Source organism: Vidua macroura, chromosome 11 (assembly GCF_024509145.1).
Source record: "Vidua macroura isolate BioBank_ID:100142 chromosome 11, ASM2450914v1, whole genome shotgun sequence".
Lineage (NCBI taxonomy): Eukaryota > Metazoa > Chordata > Aves > Passeriformes > Viduidae > Vidua > Vidua macroura.
This window is the reverse complement of record NC_071581.1, coordinates 20,938,066-20,957,518: the sequence shown is the minus strand read 5'-3', so window position 1 is coordinate 20,957,518 and position 19,453 is coordinate 20,938,066. Positions and strand designations below refer to the sequence as shown.

General features: G+C 50.2%; 1 protein-coding gene and 1 non-coding gene across 2 annotated transcripts; one reads left to right on the top strand and one right to left on the bottom strand.

Moving 5' to 3' along the window:
- Window positions 1-1,142: 1,142 nt before the first annotated feature.
- Window positions 1,143-9,576, bottom strand: MAP1LC3B (microtubule associated protein 1 light chain 3 beta). The gene is made up of 4 exons (XM_053987506.1): window positions 9,442-9,576; window positions 6,890-6,945; window positions 4,516-4,622; window positions 1,143-2,632 (listed from the first exon to the last, which is right to left on the bottom strand). Exons 1-4 carry the CDS (start codon window positions 9,479-9,481, stop codon window positions 2,458-2,460), a joined length of 378 nt encoding a protein of 125 aa, XP_053843481.1. The 5' UTR covers window positions 9,482-9,576; the 3' UTR covers window positions 1,143-2,457.
- Window positions 9,577-19,168: 9,592 nt separating this feature from the next.
- TRNAM-CAU (transfer RNA methionine (anticodon CAU)) lies at window positions 19,169-19,241 on the top strand. The gene has a single exon. It is a non-coding gene; the product is annotated as a tRNA-Met (tRNA).
- Window positions 19,242-19,453: the final 212 nt, after the last annotated feature.

The window sequence follows — 19,453 nt, the reverse complement described above, 5'->3', positions numbered from 1 at the left end:
AGCTGCAATTTCCATTTGATGATGGAAAGACTCGAAACAGGATGGAATTTCCAGTGAACTCCTCCTCACCCTGCAAATTAAGCATTAATAAATATTCTGGGCTCGACCCTAACAGGGAGTGCAGAGAGGGAGGAGAGGGAACCGAGATACTGATCAGAGGGTTCCACCTGACTTTTACTGAAAACTACATTTGAGCCATTACTAAAGTTTATCAGAACTGGTTTTTATTCAAACCAGCTCTGTCACACTCAGCTTTTTGTGAAACCTTTTCATACCACGGTCATTAAATCTTGGCAAATTAAGCACCAGACTTCCCAAATTAAGAGTCCAGCACCAGGCCTTGGCCATGCCCCCAAATCCCAGAGATATCCCGGGATGAGCCAGGCTGGGGCACCAGGCAGAGCAAAGCTCTTCCCAAAATCCTGCAGGGGAGCAGAGCTGTGCCAGAGGGACCCTGGGGGTGCTGGATTCAGGCTAGTCTGGAACACCTGTAAATGGGATGAATACGGGCAAATCTGGACAAAAATCCACGTAATGGAGCGTTTGTGAGAGTAGGAATCACTTTGGCTGGTTGAGGCCCCGCAGATCTTGTAATAAACCCTTGGAATTACCCATTTGTTCCCTGAAATTTTCCTGATGTACACAAGAACTGTGTTGGTACTGAAGCAGAAAGCAAATCCTGTGTGTTTTCAAGTGCAGATTAACAGCTTCTCTTGGACATAACTTTCCATTAGGAATGAAGGAAATTCCTGCTCCATTTGAGCCATTTCTTTTACTTCGATCACTTCTAGTATTACAAATTCTGCATGTAACTTTATAAATATTTTAAATAGTTTTGTAAATATTTAATATTCAGCTAATTTGATTTTGAATTGTAAATGTCAAGTATTCTGGTATTGGGATTTTTATGTTTTATTATACTTTGTTAAAAGTTAAATTGTACATTTTTAGAATGTTTTTATCTGAGTAAATTTAATGTATGGAAAATAAAGAGTTAAACAGAATCCCTTGGTATTGGCTTTCCTTTTAAAGGGATTCAGCTGTGTGGGGGCTTCTCCAGCTTGGCAGTAGCAGGGAATTATTTTTAATTCCTTTAATTATTTTGCTGTGAAAATGCCTAGGAATAACCACACGAGCCGGAATTAAGTTGGGATGTAATCCATCCATATCAGCACTGTATTAATTTTAAAAAAGCAACATTTGTACAGGAATATCAGTCGATCACGTCGTAATTACAAGTACAGTTGTCAGTTATGAGTTAAACGAGTTCTTACACGAACAGAACTAAACAGAGAACAAGCTGCATCGAAAAGTTCACGTCGGAGTAAAAACACAAAGGACAATAAAAAACGGGCAGGGGGCCCCGGCAAGGAGATGCATGCAAAGAGTGGAGGAGGTACAAGGTGGAGGAGGTACAAGGTGGAGGAGGTACAACGCGTGCACCCCGCGCGGTGCCAGGCGCTGTAGTATTGCTTCTGTCCCCGTCAGAGCCGGGCTGCCGGTGACACCGCTGACACACGGACACCGCGGGGATCCCGCCGCGCCTCGCTGACACCAACACAGGTTTGTCCCACGGGAGAGCTCCCCTCTGCACAGCCTGCTCCCTGCCCGGCACACGGGAGCCTCCAGCCGTGCCACACAAATCATTTGTTCGTCAACTCTCGGCAGCCGCTCCCGGCCCTGAGCTGCTTCTCACGACCTCCGGGCTAGGGGCGTGATCCTATGGATCACTGATGAACACACAGGGATTGGGAATTCTTAACAGACTGGAGTTTATTTCAGTGTTACCTGTTCGGGTGTGCATTTTACAGTTAGACACTTCCTAAAACTACGATAAAGCTGTGGTGTTTGGTATGAGTATTCCAGAAAGCGGCACCGCCCCTGAGCGTGCGGTGCCCAAAAACCAGAGACACAAAGAGTTGTCCTTCCCCAGCTCACCCCAAGCACTTGCCTTAACTCCCTGCAGCGCTGACACGAGTCTGATGGAGCTGCAGAAGAAAAAGCTCCCCTTTGGAACATTAAAATGCATTTGCTCTCATGAGAAACCTTCCCATTTAAAACCAAAAAATTTAAGGAATCGTAGGGAGATTTTCCAGCAAACTCAAGGGAAACACCTTAGTTGCTCCCTGGTGCCTGTTTGCCTGTTAAAAATAAATCGAGTGTCCCTTTCTCTGCAAGTGTCACGTGCACAATTGGGCTCCTTTCATCAGGTCCAGACCTGTAGATGTGCCTGTGTGGAATATTATTAGGGCAGGTTTCAAAGCTGGAGGTGCTCGTCTGTACTGTTTAATAGTCACAAACAAGGCAAGGTGAGATGAGACACCTGCTAAAGCAAGACTATGCTAAGGACTGAGAGCGTAGGTGACATCCGGTTCTTTCCCTGGGGGGTGTGTGGGGAAGAGTGGGGGTGATGGCCAAGGGTCAACCCAAATCCTAGGCTAGGGCTGCTGGCGTGTCCTAGGCGGACGCTGGCGCTCCGAAGGTCTCCTGGGAGGCGTAGACCATGTACAGGAAGCCATCCTCATCCTTCTCGCTCTCGTACACCTCGGAGATGGGCGTGGACACGCTCACCATGCTGTGCCCGTTCACCAGCAGGAAGAAGGCCTGGTTGGAGTTCAGCTGCAGGCGTCGCCTGGGCAGGGGTGAGGGGAAAGGGGGACAAAGGACAGATGGCAACGGACAGTCCTCAGCACTGACAGCAGCAAGGTCATAGCAGAGAATCAGGGAATGGTTTGGGGTGGGAGGATTGAAATAAAGCTCATCTCATTCCTCTGTCATGGGCACCTTTCCCTGCGTGTCCCCACCCAGCCCTGGCCCTCAAAACTGGGCTCAATTCCTCCGCTAAATGCAGGCAGGTGCATCCACTGGCAGGGCCCTCACTCGGGGAAAAGCTGCACTCCAGAAGGGCACTGAACTGGAGGGACTGGGAAGAAGCACCCCTGGCATAACCAGGGACCTTTGGCTTGCAGCTCACTGGAATGAAAACCCAGAGATCCTTGGGAAGATTGGGAAATTCGGGCAGAGCTTCCTTGCAAAACCTGGGCAACTTTTAAACTCACTTAGTCACCAGCTCTGTAACGGCCTGGGTTTAACCTTGGAGCACCTTGCTCCCTCTCCTCCTCCTTCCCTCCCTCCCAGGAGAAGCAGGGAGCCTCACGGGCTGCACAAACTGCCTGGCACAGGAAAACAGCTGATTTCTGGATTTCCCTTGGATCATTCCAGCTCGGGGGAAATGGGTGTTCCTGCTAAACTGCCTCCTGCAGAGAGCAGCTCTTCCCACTTGATAAACCAAATGAGCAACAGCAGCTCAGGAGTGTGGAGCTGCCACCAAAGCAAGGAAAGAATAGATCACAAGAGCTTCCTGCTGCTTCCACTCGCTGCTGAGGGGCAGCAGCAGCTGGAAACAAGGATTTATTTAGCTCCCAACCACAGCCCTGGACAGGGACCTTTCCAAAGCCAGACTAATCACTCCAGAGACAGCAGGCTGAGGGAAGGCAGCAGCTCTCCAAGGTTTGGGAAGGATGGGCTTTGCTGTGCATCACTGGAGCTGGCTGAGGCCCAAGTCTGGCTGGTACCAAGTTATTTATTAACAGTAAAGCCAGAGAAAAAAGGTGGGAAAACCCTTCAGCCTGCAGTTAACCTCTTTGTCCAGGGCCTTTCACATTCCTGAGAAACTGGAACACTTGAGCAACCTGGTTCCCGTCTCCAAAGCCCTCTCTGCCTTTCTGCTTCCTGCAGGAGCTGGGATTTGCCTGTGACAGTTTTTGTTTGGACACCCTGGACACCTCCCACAGCCCGTGGCCTCCACGAACCAGCTCCTGTTTTGTGACCATCACAAAACAAGCTCTGGTTTGCTGCTCACTTCCCAGTTACCACTGGAGAACCCTTCCTCATCAAACACTGCTGCTGAGCCAGCAGAGATGCATTTCTAGCAGAATTTCTGACCACACAGCTTCCACTCGGGGCTGTTCCCCTCTGCCTTTCCTGTAAGCTGAGCAAGCAGCCAGGGCAGAAACACTCTGGCCTGAGCTGGTGTTTCCCAGGCCTCAGTGCTGTCACTGAGGGAAACTTCAGTTCCAAAAGGATGCCAAGAGCATCCCCAAGCAGCAGCCAGAGCAGAGCTCTGGCTCTGAGCCCAAACTCCCCTTCCCAGTGGGTGGGAAGAGGCAGCCACTCCCGAGGGGGACTCCGTGGCAGAAGAGAGGAGGCATCCCAAAATAGCCAAGCAGGAAGTGCTGGGCAGAAGGACCCATGGCAGCCAGGGATTCACAGCCCCACACTCCCTCCTACAGCTCTGGGAATGTTATTTCCTCTTGGAAGCAGACTAGCAGCCCAGTTCTCTTCAGAGTGGGGTTTTTCCAGCAAAGCAAAAGGAAAAGCACCTTCTCCTGGGTTTGTCCTAGTGCTCATTAGATGAATTTTCCATTCAGACCTCCCAAATGCACCAGGGGGGGAATTAACAGAGCATCACAGTCCGAGGTTGATCAGGTCACACTGGAATCCCAGCAATACTACCTGATAATTTTGATTAGCTCGCTCATGTTGACGTGATCTGGCACCAGGAACTTGGTCTTATCCAAAACTGGAAGCTGCTTCTCCCCCTTGTACCTTTCAATGATCACCTGAGAAGAAACACAAAAAGCAGAAGATGTGAAAGGCAGGAACAGTGTCTGGTGCCCTCATCTCCCCCCTCCCAGCTCCATTTCCCTTCACCTGTGAACGCAGCATCTCCAGTGTGAGAAGCAGCAATTCATGGTCGGGCTCAATTATCTTAAAGGTCTTTTCCAACCCAAACAATTCTGTGTTTCCATGAGAATTATTTACCTTCACGTGCTCCTCTGTTCTGTTTGCAAGAGCCACTGCACAGAGGGGTAACACACAGATTTTACAGCACACATCCCCAGCTTCAGTGCCATTTTAAGAGTTCCTTTGCTGCAATCATTTAACCCAGCACTGGATTACCCAGCAACAAGGAAATCCAAGGAAAGACCAAGCCCACTTCCCTCTAACACACTGCAGTGGCTGACCAGGGGTTTGTGCTGCTATAGAAATCTGCCAGATCAAGCAGTTGTCACTGGAATTTCTCCATCTCTTTAAGAACCACCACTCCAGATGACTCTGCTGTTCCATTCACCTCCCATAGTTCCTTCTAATACGTGACAAAAAGCTACTTTGGAAGGATATAAACTCTCCAATTTCCAAATTAAGGAGAAAATTTCCTCAAGCACGCTCAGGAACCAGTAACTCTGCCAGGACTGCTGTGTAATAACCACTTAATTCACAGAGAAACTGCAGATTTCCCAATTTAAGGAACACCCTGCCCAGCAACTGAGGGTAGTTCCTGCTTTTAAGAAGTGATCTCAGAACTCGTGTGCTCCCGTTTCCAGGGCCATGTGGGGTTTGTTGATTTTCAGTCAACAGGAGCAATGTGACACCAGTCCCTTGGATCCCTTCCATGCTCACAGGGTCTGGCTGTGTTGATCCTAAAAAGCTGCACAGGTGAAGAGACGTTGATGGAATTCTACCAGAGAAAGAGCCTTACATCAGTTGAAATAAATGCTGCCTCATTCTGGGTAACAAAGCCCCACTATTTTTAAGCAGTAGATATTTCTAACAGCAGAACAGAGGATGTTGACAGCACAGGAGGGATTTATTATCTAGTGTGACATTGCCACCTTATCTCATCCAGAACTGCTAATGACAATAACGAGGCAGTGACTGGCCCAGAAAGACTCCAGGGATCCCAGCAGGGATAGCTGGGAGTTTGCATCACCACATCTCCAGCAAGTTCCTTAGGTACCTCTGAATTCTTGGCTGGAACCTGTCCATGGCTGACTTAAAGTGAGTGTTTTGCCATAAATCCCTGGCTTTCAATCTGTGGTCACAGAGCTTGGGGACTATGGCTAAGTGGTCTCTGAAAGGTGAGTGAAAGAGCAGTATTTGGCAGGAAACAGATTTGCAAGGAAAGCACCTTTTGGGAAAATGAAACATTCCAAAAAAGTCAGAAAGTCCCTGCTGTGAAGTATTCCTTGTTCCTTTGCCCAGCAGTGGCAGCTCCAAAGTGAAGGAAGGAGTTTAAAGGCCAAGGAAAGCTGAAAACCTTTCAGTTTCTGTTTCTACAGCAGCTTCTGTCAGTGAGTTTGCTCAGGGAGTGGGGACAGTTTGCAGCAGTTGGTTCACAGCAGAATTTCCACACACTGGGGTCACCAAATCTCATCACAGAGCCAAAGGCTGAGGGTCCCATTCAGTTCCCTCTGCTGAAGAACCCATCAGGGACACAACACAATCCATGCCTTTTGCTTGTAGGATCTTCTGTGCATTTTTAACTTTGAGGATGTAAGTAAAATAAAAATACAAACTTAGGCAGCATTTGGAGCTGAGCAGCTCAAGAGTGACAGGGTGAGGGGTGATATCCAGGGTGAGCTGGACAGCCCAGCAGCATTCCTGGAGACCTAAGCACAGGCCCATCCCAGGAGAAAAGCATTTCTGTCCTTCTCAGCACAGGCTGATGAGCAAATCCATATCTGCCTCTACTCCTCTTGCTGAGCCTCTGAACACTCTTAATTCAGAGAAGAAAACCACAGCGAGAGGAGCTGAGTGCTCAGGAGGATCTCAGAGCTCAGCTGGGGCGTGGTTTTCTTCCAAGTTACAACACACAAGTGCAAAACTCCGGAAATGCCACTTCCTCCAGCCCCTGGGAGCACCTTGCTGCACCACACCAACCGTGAGAATTACTGCTTGAGAATGCTCCTGAAACCCAGGCTTAGCCACCCTGAACAGCCACGTTTTCATTTGGTCTCCTCAGGACAGCTCTTTCACAGGTTTCTAACTGCTAAAAAGACCACGAGGCTGGAAGCTGAAGTAAAAAAATTAAAAGAATTGGACTTACTGGTATTTTAGTGGGATGCTGATCCCGAATCAGTCGTACATCTTCCACTCTTTGTTCTGCAAGGGATTAAACAAAAAAAAATCTGTTTAAACATTCACAGTTAATGCTGTTATTTCCTTATTTCTCCACCGCTGAGCAGAGGGACCACGTGTCAGGAAAAGCCAGAAGAGGAAATTCAGGCAAATCAATTTCCAAATGGGCCAGCACTATCAGGAGTACAGCCTCTCCTGTGACAGCTGATCTCCTGCTCCTTAACCCAAGGTGACAAGCGCTGTGTGCACCTGCCTGGCACTCCTAGAAAGTGTTAAAGGAGATCCTTTCCTCCCCACACCCCCTCACTTTCTGCCCACTGAAGCACACATTTAACCTCACACAGTTACGGCCTCAAATTACACCACCCAAATTAACAACTAAATACCCTGTGCTATTTCTGTCAGGTCCCAGAAGAGGAAATGGTCAACAATTATTTGAGCCCCGGGACTGGCCCAAGCCTGGCAGCATCAGCTTTCCTTGTGTGCTCTCCTGTTACCGAATTCCAGGTTTTATTTTGACTCGGCCTCACCCATTGTTGCAGGAGCTGCTGGAGGCTCTGCTGGACCTATACATTTTGCCACTCTCCGTGCCAGTTTTCGGGATAAAGTTCACCTCTCCTCAGACAGAAATATTAATAGAACAGATATCATGAACCTGGCTAAAGTACACGAGGCAGAGTAAACAGCCCGGCCGCTTTCAGGGGCCGCCTCATCTGTGTCCCCTGCCTACTTTCAGATTCAGTGAACTCAATTTTAAGCCCTCTCTTCTTCAGCAGGACGGGGCTTTCCAGGCTGTTTTCAGGTTCCAAACAGCTCAGAGAGAGATGATTTAGTGTTGCATCATGGCTTGAACACACACCTGCCTAGGGAGAGAAGCACTTAGGCCAGCTCCCCGTTGGAATGCTAATGGCAGGACACTCAGCAATAACATCCCCCAGTCTGCTCAGTCCGTGTTTGTGCCCATGGAACACATCCTCCTCAGGAGCCCGGCAAGGAATGCAGCTGCCCTGAATCACCGTTTGCAGCTGCAGGTGAATCAAGCAGAACTCAGGCAAGGAGCACGCGAAGCCTTCACCTGAAAGCCACCCCACATTCCCAGCGGGAGCGCTTCAAGGGCAGAGAGTTCCACCTCATTAAAACAGTTTAATAGATTAACCAAAAACACAAAAGATACGTGGAGAGAGTGAGACCAACCATCCACCTGGCAAGCACTAACTTTTCAGCTGGAACAGGTTTGTTCACAGCAATGTTATTCAGCAGAACTCCCTGGGGTAGAAGGAACATAAACCGGGCAAATCATGGAGATTACTGTGTGTGGTGTGTTCAAAATCAGGCCCCAGTCGGCCACAGATAAACACTGTTCTCTGACGACAGTAGTTGCAGTGGCAACTGCTTGGCTGCCATCCTAGCCGAACTTAATACCTGCAACAGAGGCTGCTGACAGGCGATGGGGTCAACAACAGTTTTGGAAGGCTCTGAGAAAAGGGGTGGCATAAACACAGACTTTTGTCAGATCCACATCCTCCCCGCTTCGCTGCAGGAACAGCTCACATTTAGCACAACAGCGAAGGCAAGGGTGGGCACATCACAAAGCTCTCTTAAGCAGCTTGACTTCAACCCAAAGGCAGGAAGAAAGGAAAATCTGGATCAATTACTTCCACCAATTCCATCTCACGTACGGGATTTTATAGTTCGTGCAGAAATAGGTTACGCTGCCAGTTCGTGTTACCCTCGCAGCGCTTCAGCCTCCCTCGCTGACACACATGGGCAGATCCCGAGCCCTTTGATTGCTCCGGTCCCATCCTGAGCGCACACAGAAGCGTGGCACGGCTCTATCTTCTCGAAAGGCACTAATCTCATTTTCCCAGCCATCATTACACAGCTCTTTTCGATGCCCTGCTAGTTTTCAACAGCCAAACAGAGACAGGAGCCCCACGCCCCAGCCCAGCCGCGGCTGCCCGGGTGGAGAATTCCTCTCCCCGCGCCAGGCACCGGCTGCCAGGAGAGCTTTAATTCCGCTGCCACTGGCGCAGAGGCCGCCGGACACCGAGCAGACACCGGAGGGAAGGGCAGGCCCGGCTCCTGGCACACACGCCGAGGATGTTTCCAGGCTCCTGGGAGTTTTGCAGTCGATAATGGATGATGCCAGGAAGAGATCTCCCCACCCCAAGCACAGATCGGGCACAGCGCAGCTGCCACCCCACACCTCGCGACGCCACAAAACCCCCACGTCCCGAAGCGCCCGGGTAAACAACCCCGGAGGACGGGCCGGGCTTTGACTCGGTCACAGCCCCGAGCAGGCCGGGACACCGGGGCAGCCCCGGGCCCGCTCCGCCCGCGGGGCCCCGCTGTCAGCAGGAGCCGCCCGCGGATCCTCGCTGCTCCCACCGCCATCGCCCCCTCCCCTCTCTTCTCCTCCCCTCTCCTCTCCTCTCCTCTCCGGCGATCCCCCCCGCAGCCCGCCGGCACCGGGAGCTCCGGCGGGCCTCACCCCGCCGCGTCCCTCCCCGGGGCGCTCACCGAAGGTGCGGCGCTGCTTGAAGCTCTTCTCCGAGGGCATGGCGGCGTTCGCTCGGCCCGGGCCCGGCGGCGGCTCTGCGCGGCGGCAGCGGACACCTCCGAGTGCCGGCGCCCGCCCCCCGCGCCGCCGCGGCCGCTCGGCCGTCAGCTGACGGCGCGTCACGGCGGCTCCGCCTCGCCCCGCCGGCATCTTGAGTGTGGCGCGGGGCAGCGCCCGCCCGGGCCGCGCTCCTCGCTCGGGGAGGCACGGCCAGCGGGCTGTGGGAATGTCACGGTGCTCTGGCGGTGCTGCCGCTCTGCGACACACGGCCATGGCCGCCTCGGTGCCAGGCAGTGTTCTCCTCAGTGACACTGCCATGGTCATTTCAGTGCCAGGCCGTGTTCTCCTCAGTGACACACGGCCATGGCCATTTCAGTGCCAGGCTGTGTTCTCCTCAGTGACACAGCCATGGCCATTTCAGTGCCAGGCAGGGTTCTCCTCAGTGACACAGCCATGGCCATTTCAGTGCCAGGCAGTGCTCCTCATTCAGTGACACAGCCATGGCCATTTCAGTGCCAGGCTGTGTTCTCCTCAGTGACACAGCCATGGCCATTTCAGTGCCAGGCTGTGTTCTCCTCAGTGACACAGCCATGGTCATTTCAGTGCCAGGCCGTGTTCTCCTCAGTGACACAGCCATGGCCATTTCAGTGCCAGGCCGTGTTCTCCTCAGTGACACACGGCCATGGCCATTTCAGTGCCAGGCTGTGTTCTCCTCAGTGACACACGGCCATGGCTATTTCAGTGCCAGGCAGTGTTCTCCTCAGTGACACGGCCATGGCCATTTCAGTGCCAGGCCGTGTTCTCCTCAGTGACACAGCCATGGCCATTTCAGTGCCAGGCCGTGTTCTCCTCAGTGACACAGCCATGGTCATTTCAGTGCCAGGCCGTGTTCTCCTCAGTGACACAGCCATGGCCATTTCAGTGCCAGGCCGTGTTCTCCTCAGTGACACAGCCATGGTCATTTCAGTGCCAGGCCGTGTTCTCCTCAGTGACACAGCCATGGCCATTTCAGTGCCAGGCCGTGTTCTCCTCAGTGACACACGGCCATGGCCATTTCAGTGCCAGGCTGTGTTCTTTCTCAGTGACACACGGCCATGGCCATCTCAGTGCCAGGCCGTGTTCTCCTCAGTGACACGGCCATGGTCATTTCAGTGCCAGGCAGGGTTCTCCTCAGTGACACACGGCCATGGCCATCTCAGTGCCAGGCTGTGTTCCTCATTCAGTGACACAGCCATGGCTGTCTCGGCGCCAGACTGTGTTCCTCACTCAGTGACACAAAAAAGAACAATCTCCCCAGGAAAATGATGGATTCCCCAATCCTGGGCACTTTTAAGATTCAGCCATCTTGTCTCGATGGTGCTTTTGCCAAGAAAGATTGGGCCAGATAATCCTTGAGGTCCCCTCCAGCCTGGTATTCCATTATTCCATGATTCCATGAAGTTGCACGATGGCCACCTTGGAGTGGCCCACAACATCCCCTTCAACATGAACACTTAAGCACTTTTCTCCATGCAAAAGTGCAAGTTCAATCATCTGTCACCAGTTTGCCTTCACATTGACATGGATACGGGTAGAGTTTACATTTGAAGAACAAAATTTTAGGAGCAGGTGCTCCGATTCTCTTGGAAGCCACCCCCCGGCCTCATGCGGTTTGTGAGGAATTGATTAAATCACAACTTCAGTCACAGATACCACACTGTGAGTAAAACTGCCCAACTGTTTCCTGCTTAGCAGCTTTCTGACACAAGCTGTTGGCTGGAGCCTTTCAGCTGCATCTCTCTTTCTCTCACATACGTTCCTGGCACCATGTTTTGAATTTAAGGAGGATTTTACAGCAATAGGGCAACAGGATCTCGCTGTACAATCCAAGGGACAGGGAGCTGTGACCAGGATTGTCCTTAGGAGTACAGGGAGAAGGACAGTTTTCCAACCATCTTAAAGATTATCAGTGTTTTTGCATTTTTGGGGTGGAGCGATGCATTGAAGTTGGAGTGAGTCTGCACTCACACAAAGGAATGAGGGTTCATGACCTAACTTTGTGATTCAGGGTCATGCAGTTCCAGTGGCCTGTCATTATGAGGCCATTAAAGATGTGACTAACAAGGAAATACAGCCCTGAGGTGTGTGATTGCTCTGTCCATCACATCACTGTCCAGGGATAGCAGGTGAGACATGGATGACCAGCAGAACCCTGATACATCTGCAACTTAAAACACCAATCCCAAATTTCTGTGTCAACAGGACTCTATTTAAATGCCTGCCTTTAAAAAAAAAACATTTTCCAGGCTGAGGAAATTCCACCATGCTGTCCGAATTGTGTCTGAGGGCTGAAGGCAGGAGGATGAAACCACATAATGTTACTTTTGGGGCGTACAGGTGCGTCCTGGTGTCAGGGCTGACAATTCCGGGCTCTGTGTGCCGTGCGCTTTGCATCCACAAGCCGACTGTTAGCAGGGCTGCAGCTCCGGCTGAAAGCATCCATATGGTGCTTGGGGAGAGCCACAATCAGAGTATCTGCTGACAGGCTGGGCTATCACATGCTCCTCTCATAAATAATCCGCAGAGACTGTGAGAAGGAAACTTAGATCCACACCGAGACTCGCCTGACCTTTCCCTCCTCAGCTCAGCCCTCGCCCGTGTCTGTGTGTCGACAGCACAGACAGTTGGCGAGTCTGGATTTGAGGAAGGTGTTAGGAGCAGTTGGAATGACAGCATGGACATAGCCTTTGGGATCAGCTCTGCCTCAGCACAGCTCCCCAGCCCTGGTGAGAAAACGCTGCTTTGGAAAATGCTTTGGCTTCAGGCTCGGCGACGGCGCTGGAACACAGCCCTTCAAAAATGGAGCCACAGAGCATTTTTATCCTGGCCTTAGAGCACTTTACAAAGCATTTAGGCCGAGGAAGAGGAGACTTAACCCAAAGGGGGCATTACATTGTCTTCAAATATGCAAAAGGTTTCTGCAGAGCGGGAGGGAATTAGCTCTTCCCTGCATGCTGCGGGACCAGGATGAGAAATAATGAGCTTACAGCTTGGAAAAGGCCACAGAAATTAGGGACTGGGCTAAGGGTAAGAACTGTTGAGCACCAGAAGAAATTCCCTAGGAAAGAAATGGAATAATCACCTTTGGATGTTTTTATTTAACGAGAAATTAGTAAAACATCTGCTCTGAAGAGTTCAGGGAGAATCGTTGTGATCTCAGGGAGAAGGATGGGGTAAATAATCCCCTCCAATCCCTGTCAGCCCTAGTTTTGTGTGAGGCAAAGGAAATTGATTTCCCAAATTTACAAAGCAGGTTAGAGCACAGGCTGGGTTTGGATTCCAGCTCAGGTCCTCCTGTCTGCACCTAATACACCAGACTAAATACTAAGTAAAAAAAAAAAGCAACACAGGTTTTCCCAACTGTTCTGTCTTCCACAAGGTTGGGTTGGTGTTTTTTTGTTAAAAATCCAGTGTGAACAGTGACTCCAAACCGTGGCTGATATTCACAGCATTTCCCTTGGGAAAAACTCCCACTTTTCCTATTTTTTTCCCACATGAGCTGCCTTACAATGAAGGGAGTGTATTTCACATTCAGAATAATAAATCATCCCCTCATTTTTCTGGTACAACAGGACTGAAAAGGATTTTTTTTTTTCAAAGGAACAGACAAAGCTGTTCCTCTGCAGTGCTGCACCCTTCCTGGAAGACAGCACTCAGTGTGTGGGGCTGGGAGCTCAGCAGCTGTCAGCAGTATTACATTCACCAGGAACACAGAGAGAAAATTCCCATAAAATAAAAGGAGGAACACTGTGCCGATAATAACTTGCATTTCAACCTGAATTAAAATACCTCCCCTCAGTTCTTTGCTCACAAATTGTTCTTATCGATCCAGCTCAGCTCAAGATTAATGTGGGTTTTTTTTATAAGTGTGTAGCCATTACCCAGCTGCTATTGGAGATTTTCAGGCAGAATTTGACTGTAGAGAATTGTTTGCAGTGCCTTAAAATAACTCTTCTGGGAAGTTTTAATCTTAAATTTGCCTCAAGATGGTGGCTACCCTTAAGAACAAATTCCCACACTTCAAATTTCACCTTCTGAGTTAGGTGAACTTAAGGAAGAAGTGATAAGAATGGCAAAATATCTGTTTTGGGGGTAGAAAAGTGTAATTTGAGAGAAGTGAAGCTAGAGAGAAACCCCACATTTTGCCTGGGTGGGTTTTCTCTGAGGCCTTACAACAGCTGAGCCCGTCCCTCAGTGGGAGCACAACACTGTCTTTTGGAATGTCACATGTTCTAGACTGTTAGACACTCTTTTTTGGGATGGTAAATCCAAGCTAACACACAGATACGTGCAATGCCATCACAAAAACATCATTTTCGTAGAATGTTTGGCTAAAAACTCCCTGCACTCCCCGTGCAAGAAGGATTGCCCAAGACATCATTGCTGGGTGCCATAACTGACGTCAGTTCCTGCTGTTCCTGCTGTTCCAGCAAACAGCTCTTGGCTCCAGGATCAAGTTTGAAATGGGAGATGTTGCTTGATGGAACACGGCGGATCAGTTGGTGTCAGCAGCACTGAGTTGTGTTTGTGTACTGATTTCACTCAGAAAATCCATAACATCTTGGCAAGCAGCAACGACAGCGCGAGCGCGGGAGGCAGAGCAGGGAAACCGTGGAACAGCAAGGTCTCCCCCTGATTTTTGATACTCCTAGGATTGAAGCAATCCCCCACGTGTTCAAATATTAACTGAGCACGACGTTGCCTGTGCTTCAGAAAACATTCTCCTCGCTGACGTTGAGCTTCCTGGAATTGCACAACCACGGGTCAGCAGCCAGGAATAGCACCCCCAACACCTGACCCCTCCAGAACAGGGGAATCCTTCTGCCAGCTGAGCTGCTCCAGGTGTTGAACAGGACTAAATTGTCCAGGCTGGACTAGGGCCAAAGCTGGAGGGACAAGAACTGCTTGTGGTAGAAGTGCTGTGACATCTTGGGTGACTCCAGGCACTCACAGCCTTTACATCGACTGATTCCTCATGGAAGCAAGGACAGCACGTTGAAGAAAGATCATACCCTCTTCCATAAATCATAGAATCATGGAATGTTTGGGGGCGGAAGGCTGGAAGTGATCTTAAAGGTTTGGCTTGGAAGGGACCTTAAAGCTCATCCAGTGCCACCCCCCTGTTGTGGCAGGGACACCTTCCACAATCCCATGTGGCTCCAAGCCCTGGCCAGGGGGCACTTCCAGATATGAGGCAGCCACAGCTTCTCTGGGAACCTGTTCCAGGGCCTCACCACCCTCCCAGGGAAGAATTCCTTCCCAGTATCCCATCTATCCCTGCCCTCTGGCAGCGGGGAGCCAGTTAAAGAGAGGGCACGGAGCTCTGCTCTAAAGCAGAAGGATGTGACCACTTCCTGAGCCATCAGCAGATTTTCTGCAGTGCTCTGGATTTTCCCTGAAGAGCCCAGCCTGTCCAATGCTGTTTATCCTGCAAAATCTGGTGAGATCAATGTCCACAAAGCAAGGAAGTGGGAAATCATAGACCCAGGACAAGAAGAGCTGTTTTCTAGCTTAAAATATACACATTACAAAAACCAAAGCAAAACTCTTCGGCATTTCTACTGAGATATTCTCTCTTTGATGTGTCCTCCCTCCAAGGATGGGAGCAGTTTTTTAGGAGGCAGGAGCAGTCTTTGTTTTTTATTACAAAGCAGAAATCTCAGTGTAGGCCCATGCCAAAAAAACATGCTGCAAATACTCTCTGTGGCAAACAGGGTTTGCAGACAGGGTTTGTTCATCTGTCTCGGCCTGCCTTGCCATACTTTTCTGTCCCTCTTGCCAAATGGAAAATAAATCATTCTCTCCTCGCTGTTCTGGTTATAATTGGCTGGGTATGCCATCAGCTGGCTCATCCCTGCTCAGAGCCTGGGAAGGCATAAACACTTCCAGGATTACAGAAAATGAGGACACTAACTTTGGGACCCATCCAAAGCCCTTTAGTGAGCGTGAAGACTAATTGACTACAGCGAGAGCTGCATCAGCTCCTTAATTGCTGAGGGGAAATGAAACAATAACATTTCCCCTTTCGCTACATCCTTTTTCAAGAGCCCTGTGGTAAGGGCTGCGAGCTGCCTGCCTCAGACAGCAGCACTGGAAGGCTCCAGGCCATTACTCTGGGAATGTTTTCCAAGGAAGGTGCTCAGACAGTGCCACAGAGGATGGGAGATGATGATAAGGCACTTCTCCTGTTTCCCCTACTGCCACAAACAAAGCTGGTTGATTCAGATAATGGATTTGGTAAGATAGGGGAGAGAGCAGCAATTTTAGACTTTGATGACTGAAGCTGAAGGTGATACTCAGTTATAACCTCCCTGTTGTGCACTGGGCCTCAAGGACCTTGGATGTGCCCAGGCTCCAAAACTATTGTGTGTTGTTCCACAAGAACAGCAGTGGAAATTGGAGACAGCAATTGTTTCTCCTCTCTGAAGTGATGAAGGGCTGGGATTCCCTCACTCTGTCCCATTAGAAGGGGAAACACGGTCACACAGAGCACGGGGAGCTTTGCCTCAGGCTTTGCTGGGCTCTGGCTGACATCAGTGTGGGATGGAGGTGGGCACTGCCTTTTCCCTTTGCTCTTCTTCATCTGCAGGAAATCAGCACGGGGCAATGGAGCTCCGTGGGAATTGGCATGGATCTGTGATGGGCTGTCCATCACAGCCCTTTCCAGTCCTGCCTTCTGCTGGCTTGGACTGGGAAGGGGGTCAGTGGGCCAAGGGAAGTCTGATGGGTGAGAAATGTGGCTCAGTACCCACGGAGCCAAGATTGTGGTGTCAGGTTATAGGGGTCAGGTGGGTGAGGGAAAGGAGAGAAGGTTGTAGGGTGATTAGGCAGCAGGAGCATTCAGTAGGAAAGGAGAAAGAATAAAGTTCAGATAAAAATATGAAAGCAAAAGAGGGGAAAGCATGTGTGTGCTGCAGACTGCCGTGGTTCTGCTCCAGGCAGTGTCACCCAGGACATCTTTTGTTTCATTCACACGAAAATCCTTGCCATCAGTACTTTCCCCTGTCCCCTCCATGAATCCATCACTTCCTAAACAAACAGACATGACAAGCCCTTCGAAAGCTGTGTCAGAACCTTTAAGTACCAGCTGAGCATAATGTAACGTGGGAAAAGCCACGTGATTCCCTACAGGTGGAAAACAGCTCCGGCCGTATTTCCAAAGGTTTGATGTTTGGTTTACATGACTCACTGCCCGTGTGCCTTGGTTTAGATGCTTGGAGCAGTTTTTTGTAATGTAATCAGAACTGTGGGCACTCCATTTGTCCGTCACTGAGGCCCCAAAGGATTTGCACAGCACTAAAAATGACACCTCATCCTGCCCGTGGGCAGAGTCAGGGGGTGGAATGCTGCGGCTCAGCCAGGGAGAAGCTGAGCATTTACTCATCCCAGGGCTGGAAAAATGTTGTTTGTACCATGAGCCAGGCAGCCTGGACTCGTCACGTCATCATCCTGAAACATAAACTTTAAGGGATTTAGAGATTTTTAGAGGAGCTAAGATTTTAGTTACAGATAAGCTTTACTAGAGTGAATTAAAATAAATGAGTAGGCCTTGATGAAGTTAAGAGTTAGTAGTTAACTAATAATTGATTGCTTGTCAGCACAATGTTTAGTTAGCTGGGTTTATAATGAAGAATATAGAAACTGACAAATAGCTTTTAGGAACATAAGACAATTGTGGGCCTCCTCTGTTCTGAAACCAATTGAAGACAGGGAATGGGAGTTCTACCAAGGTTCATTTGTCATATTTGCATTGAAAAGGTAGAAAGGTCAGAATGAGGAAGACTTCATTTACTTCCTCATTTTGGGACCCCTCCCCATGAAAGGCACCACCAACCCATTTCAAGGAACAAACTACGCATGCTTAATAGCTTTTGAAATTATTAGCATACAAAACGAGGAATGGGATGTACCAAGATGATGAATATGTATTTGTATTTTGGGTATTCAATTCTGGTGTGGATAAAAGGACTCTGTAATCATTGGAAAGGTGCAGTGTGCATTTGGGAGCTGTCCCGCACGCTGCCCGGCGCCGCAATGAACATACATTTCTAACTTTAAACTGTCAGAGAGTTTTTGTCCGTCACAGTTGGATATCGGTGCTAGATCAATATCCAGATTTCTTTAATAAATCAATCCCATATCCATGGCTAGCCAGATCCTTGGCAATCAGGGTTTCCTGACCCCGACAACAACAGCTGCCCATCAGACCCTTGGCAAAATCTGTGGGCAGCACAAGCATCTCGTCTGGTCTGGTGAGACTCAAAGGACTGTGAGCAGTGGGACAAGGAGGGTGATTCTCCCCTCTTCTCTGCTCTCATGAAATCCCACTGGAGCTCTGTGTCCAGCCCTGGAGCCCTCAATGTAAGGAGGATGTGGAGTTGCTGGAGAGAGTCTGGAGGAGCCAGGGATGCTCCAAAAACTGGGAGAACTCTGCTCTGGAGACAGAGAGCTGGGGGTGCTCACCTGGAAAGGAGAAGGCTCCAGGGAGAACTCAGAGCTCTTCCAAGGCCTAAATAGGCTCCAGGAGAGCTGGAGAGGAACTGGGGACAAGGGATGGAGGGACAGGACAAGGGGAATGGCTTCCCACTGCCAGAGAGTGGATTTAGATGGAATATTGGGAAGGAATCCTTCCCTGGGAGGGTGCTGAGGCCCTGGCACAGGTTGCCCAGAGCAGCTGTGCTGCTCCTGGATGCCTGGAAATGCCCAAGGCCAGGCTGGACAGGGTTTGGAGAAGCCTGGAACAGTGGAAGGTGTCCCTGCCATGGCAGGGGGTAGAATGGGATGATTTTAAGGTCCCTGCCAACCCAAACCATCGTGAGATTCTACAGTGTCCAAAGGTCTGTTCCTCCTTCATCTTCTGCCAGCTCCTTGCTCTGCAGAGCAGCCTCCCTGCAGCGATTCTCGTGGGCGATGCTCTCAGACTTTCTGCATCAATTAAATCCCTGTTTTCCTGTCTTCTGCCACTTTGGGGATTTGTTGCTCGATTGTCATGGCGACTGCATCCGTGGGACCCTCGCTGAGGGTGAGGCCCCTCCATTAGGATTCAGGGCAGCACTTCAGCCAGCATCACTGGGGACCCTCTTGTGCTGAGCACTCTCTGAGAGCAGGGAGCTCATTCCACTGCAGAAATCCCAGCTGAACAGCGTCTCTTCACAGCAAACGAGGCTGGCTCTAATTTTTGTTAATTATGTGGAAGCAACTTGATTTCCTCGTGAGCCTGTTGTCAGCACAGCCCTCACAGTCTATTCCTGGCCAGCAGCACGAGGATGCTCAGGAACCCCAAAGGACTCTGCAGCTGTTTTGCAGAACAACGTGGAATAAAAAGGAGCCATTTCCAAAAAAAAATACACACACACAAAAAAAAAAAAAAAAAAAAAAAGACAAAAACCCAAGATGTTTCTTTTGAAACACTGTAGGAAGAAGGAGGAACCACTTGCAAAAAATCTGAGGTCTGCAGGGAAAAGAAGGAATGGGAAAAAAAAAAAAACGGAACAATCAAAAGAGAGGTGCAGAAAAGGAGATTTTTGTAAGGAAATAGATTTCTTAGGCAGCAGCGCGGGAATGGCGGTGAAGACACGAGCGCCAAGAAAGGCACGGAGGCGGAGGCGCAGGAACAAGAGCCCTGCGAGCGAGCTCGTTTCTCGAGGAGCCTCGTTAGCGCAGTAGGTAGCGCGTCAGTCTCATAATCTGAAGGTCGTGAGTTCGATCCTCACACGGGGCAGAGATGGTTTCCTCCTTTTTTTTTTTTCCCTTCTCCCGCAGCCAGACTTTCCCAAGGGAAGGGAATGTCTGCTTTTTTCCATGGAATTGGGGCGGGAGGCGGGACGGGACGCGGTGAACGCGCCCCCAGCCCTGCAGCGGCCCACAGCGCGCCCCGTTACCGGGCACCGGCGCCGCCATGCGCGCTGTCCGTCCGCCCGCTAGGGGGCCGCC

Coding starts and splice junctions, on each gene's coding strand:
- MAP1LC3B (XM_053987506.1), bottom strand. CDS start 9,481: ATGCCCTCGGAGAAGAGCTTCAAGCAGCGCCGCACCTTCG. Junction 6,946..9,441: donor CAAGCAGCGCCGCACCTTCG/GTGAGCGCCCCG, acceptor AATCCCTTGCAG/AACAAAGAGTGGAAGATGTA. Junction 2,633..4,515: donor GAGCTAATCAAAATTATCAG/GTAGTATTGCTG, acceptor ACCCCTGCCCAG/GCGACGCCTGCAGCTGAACT.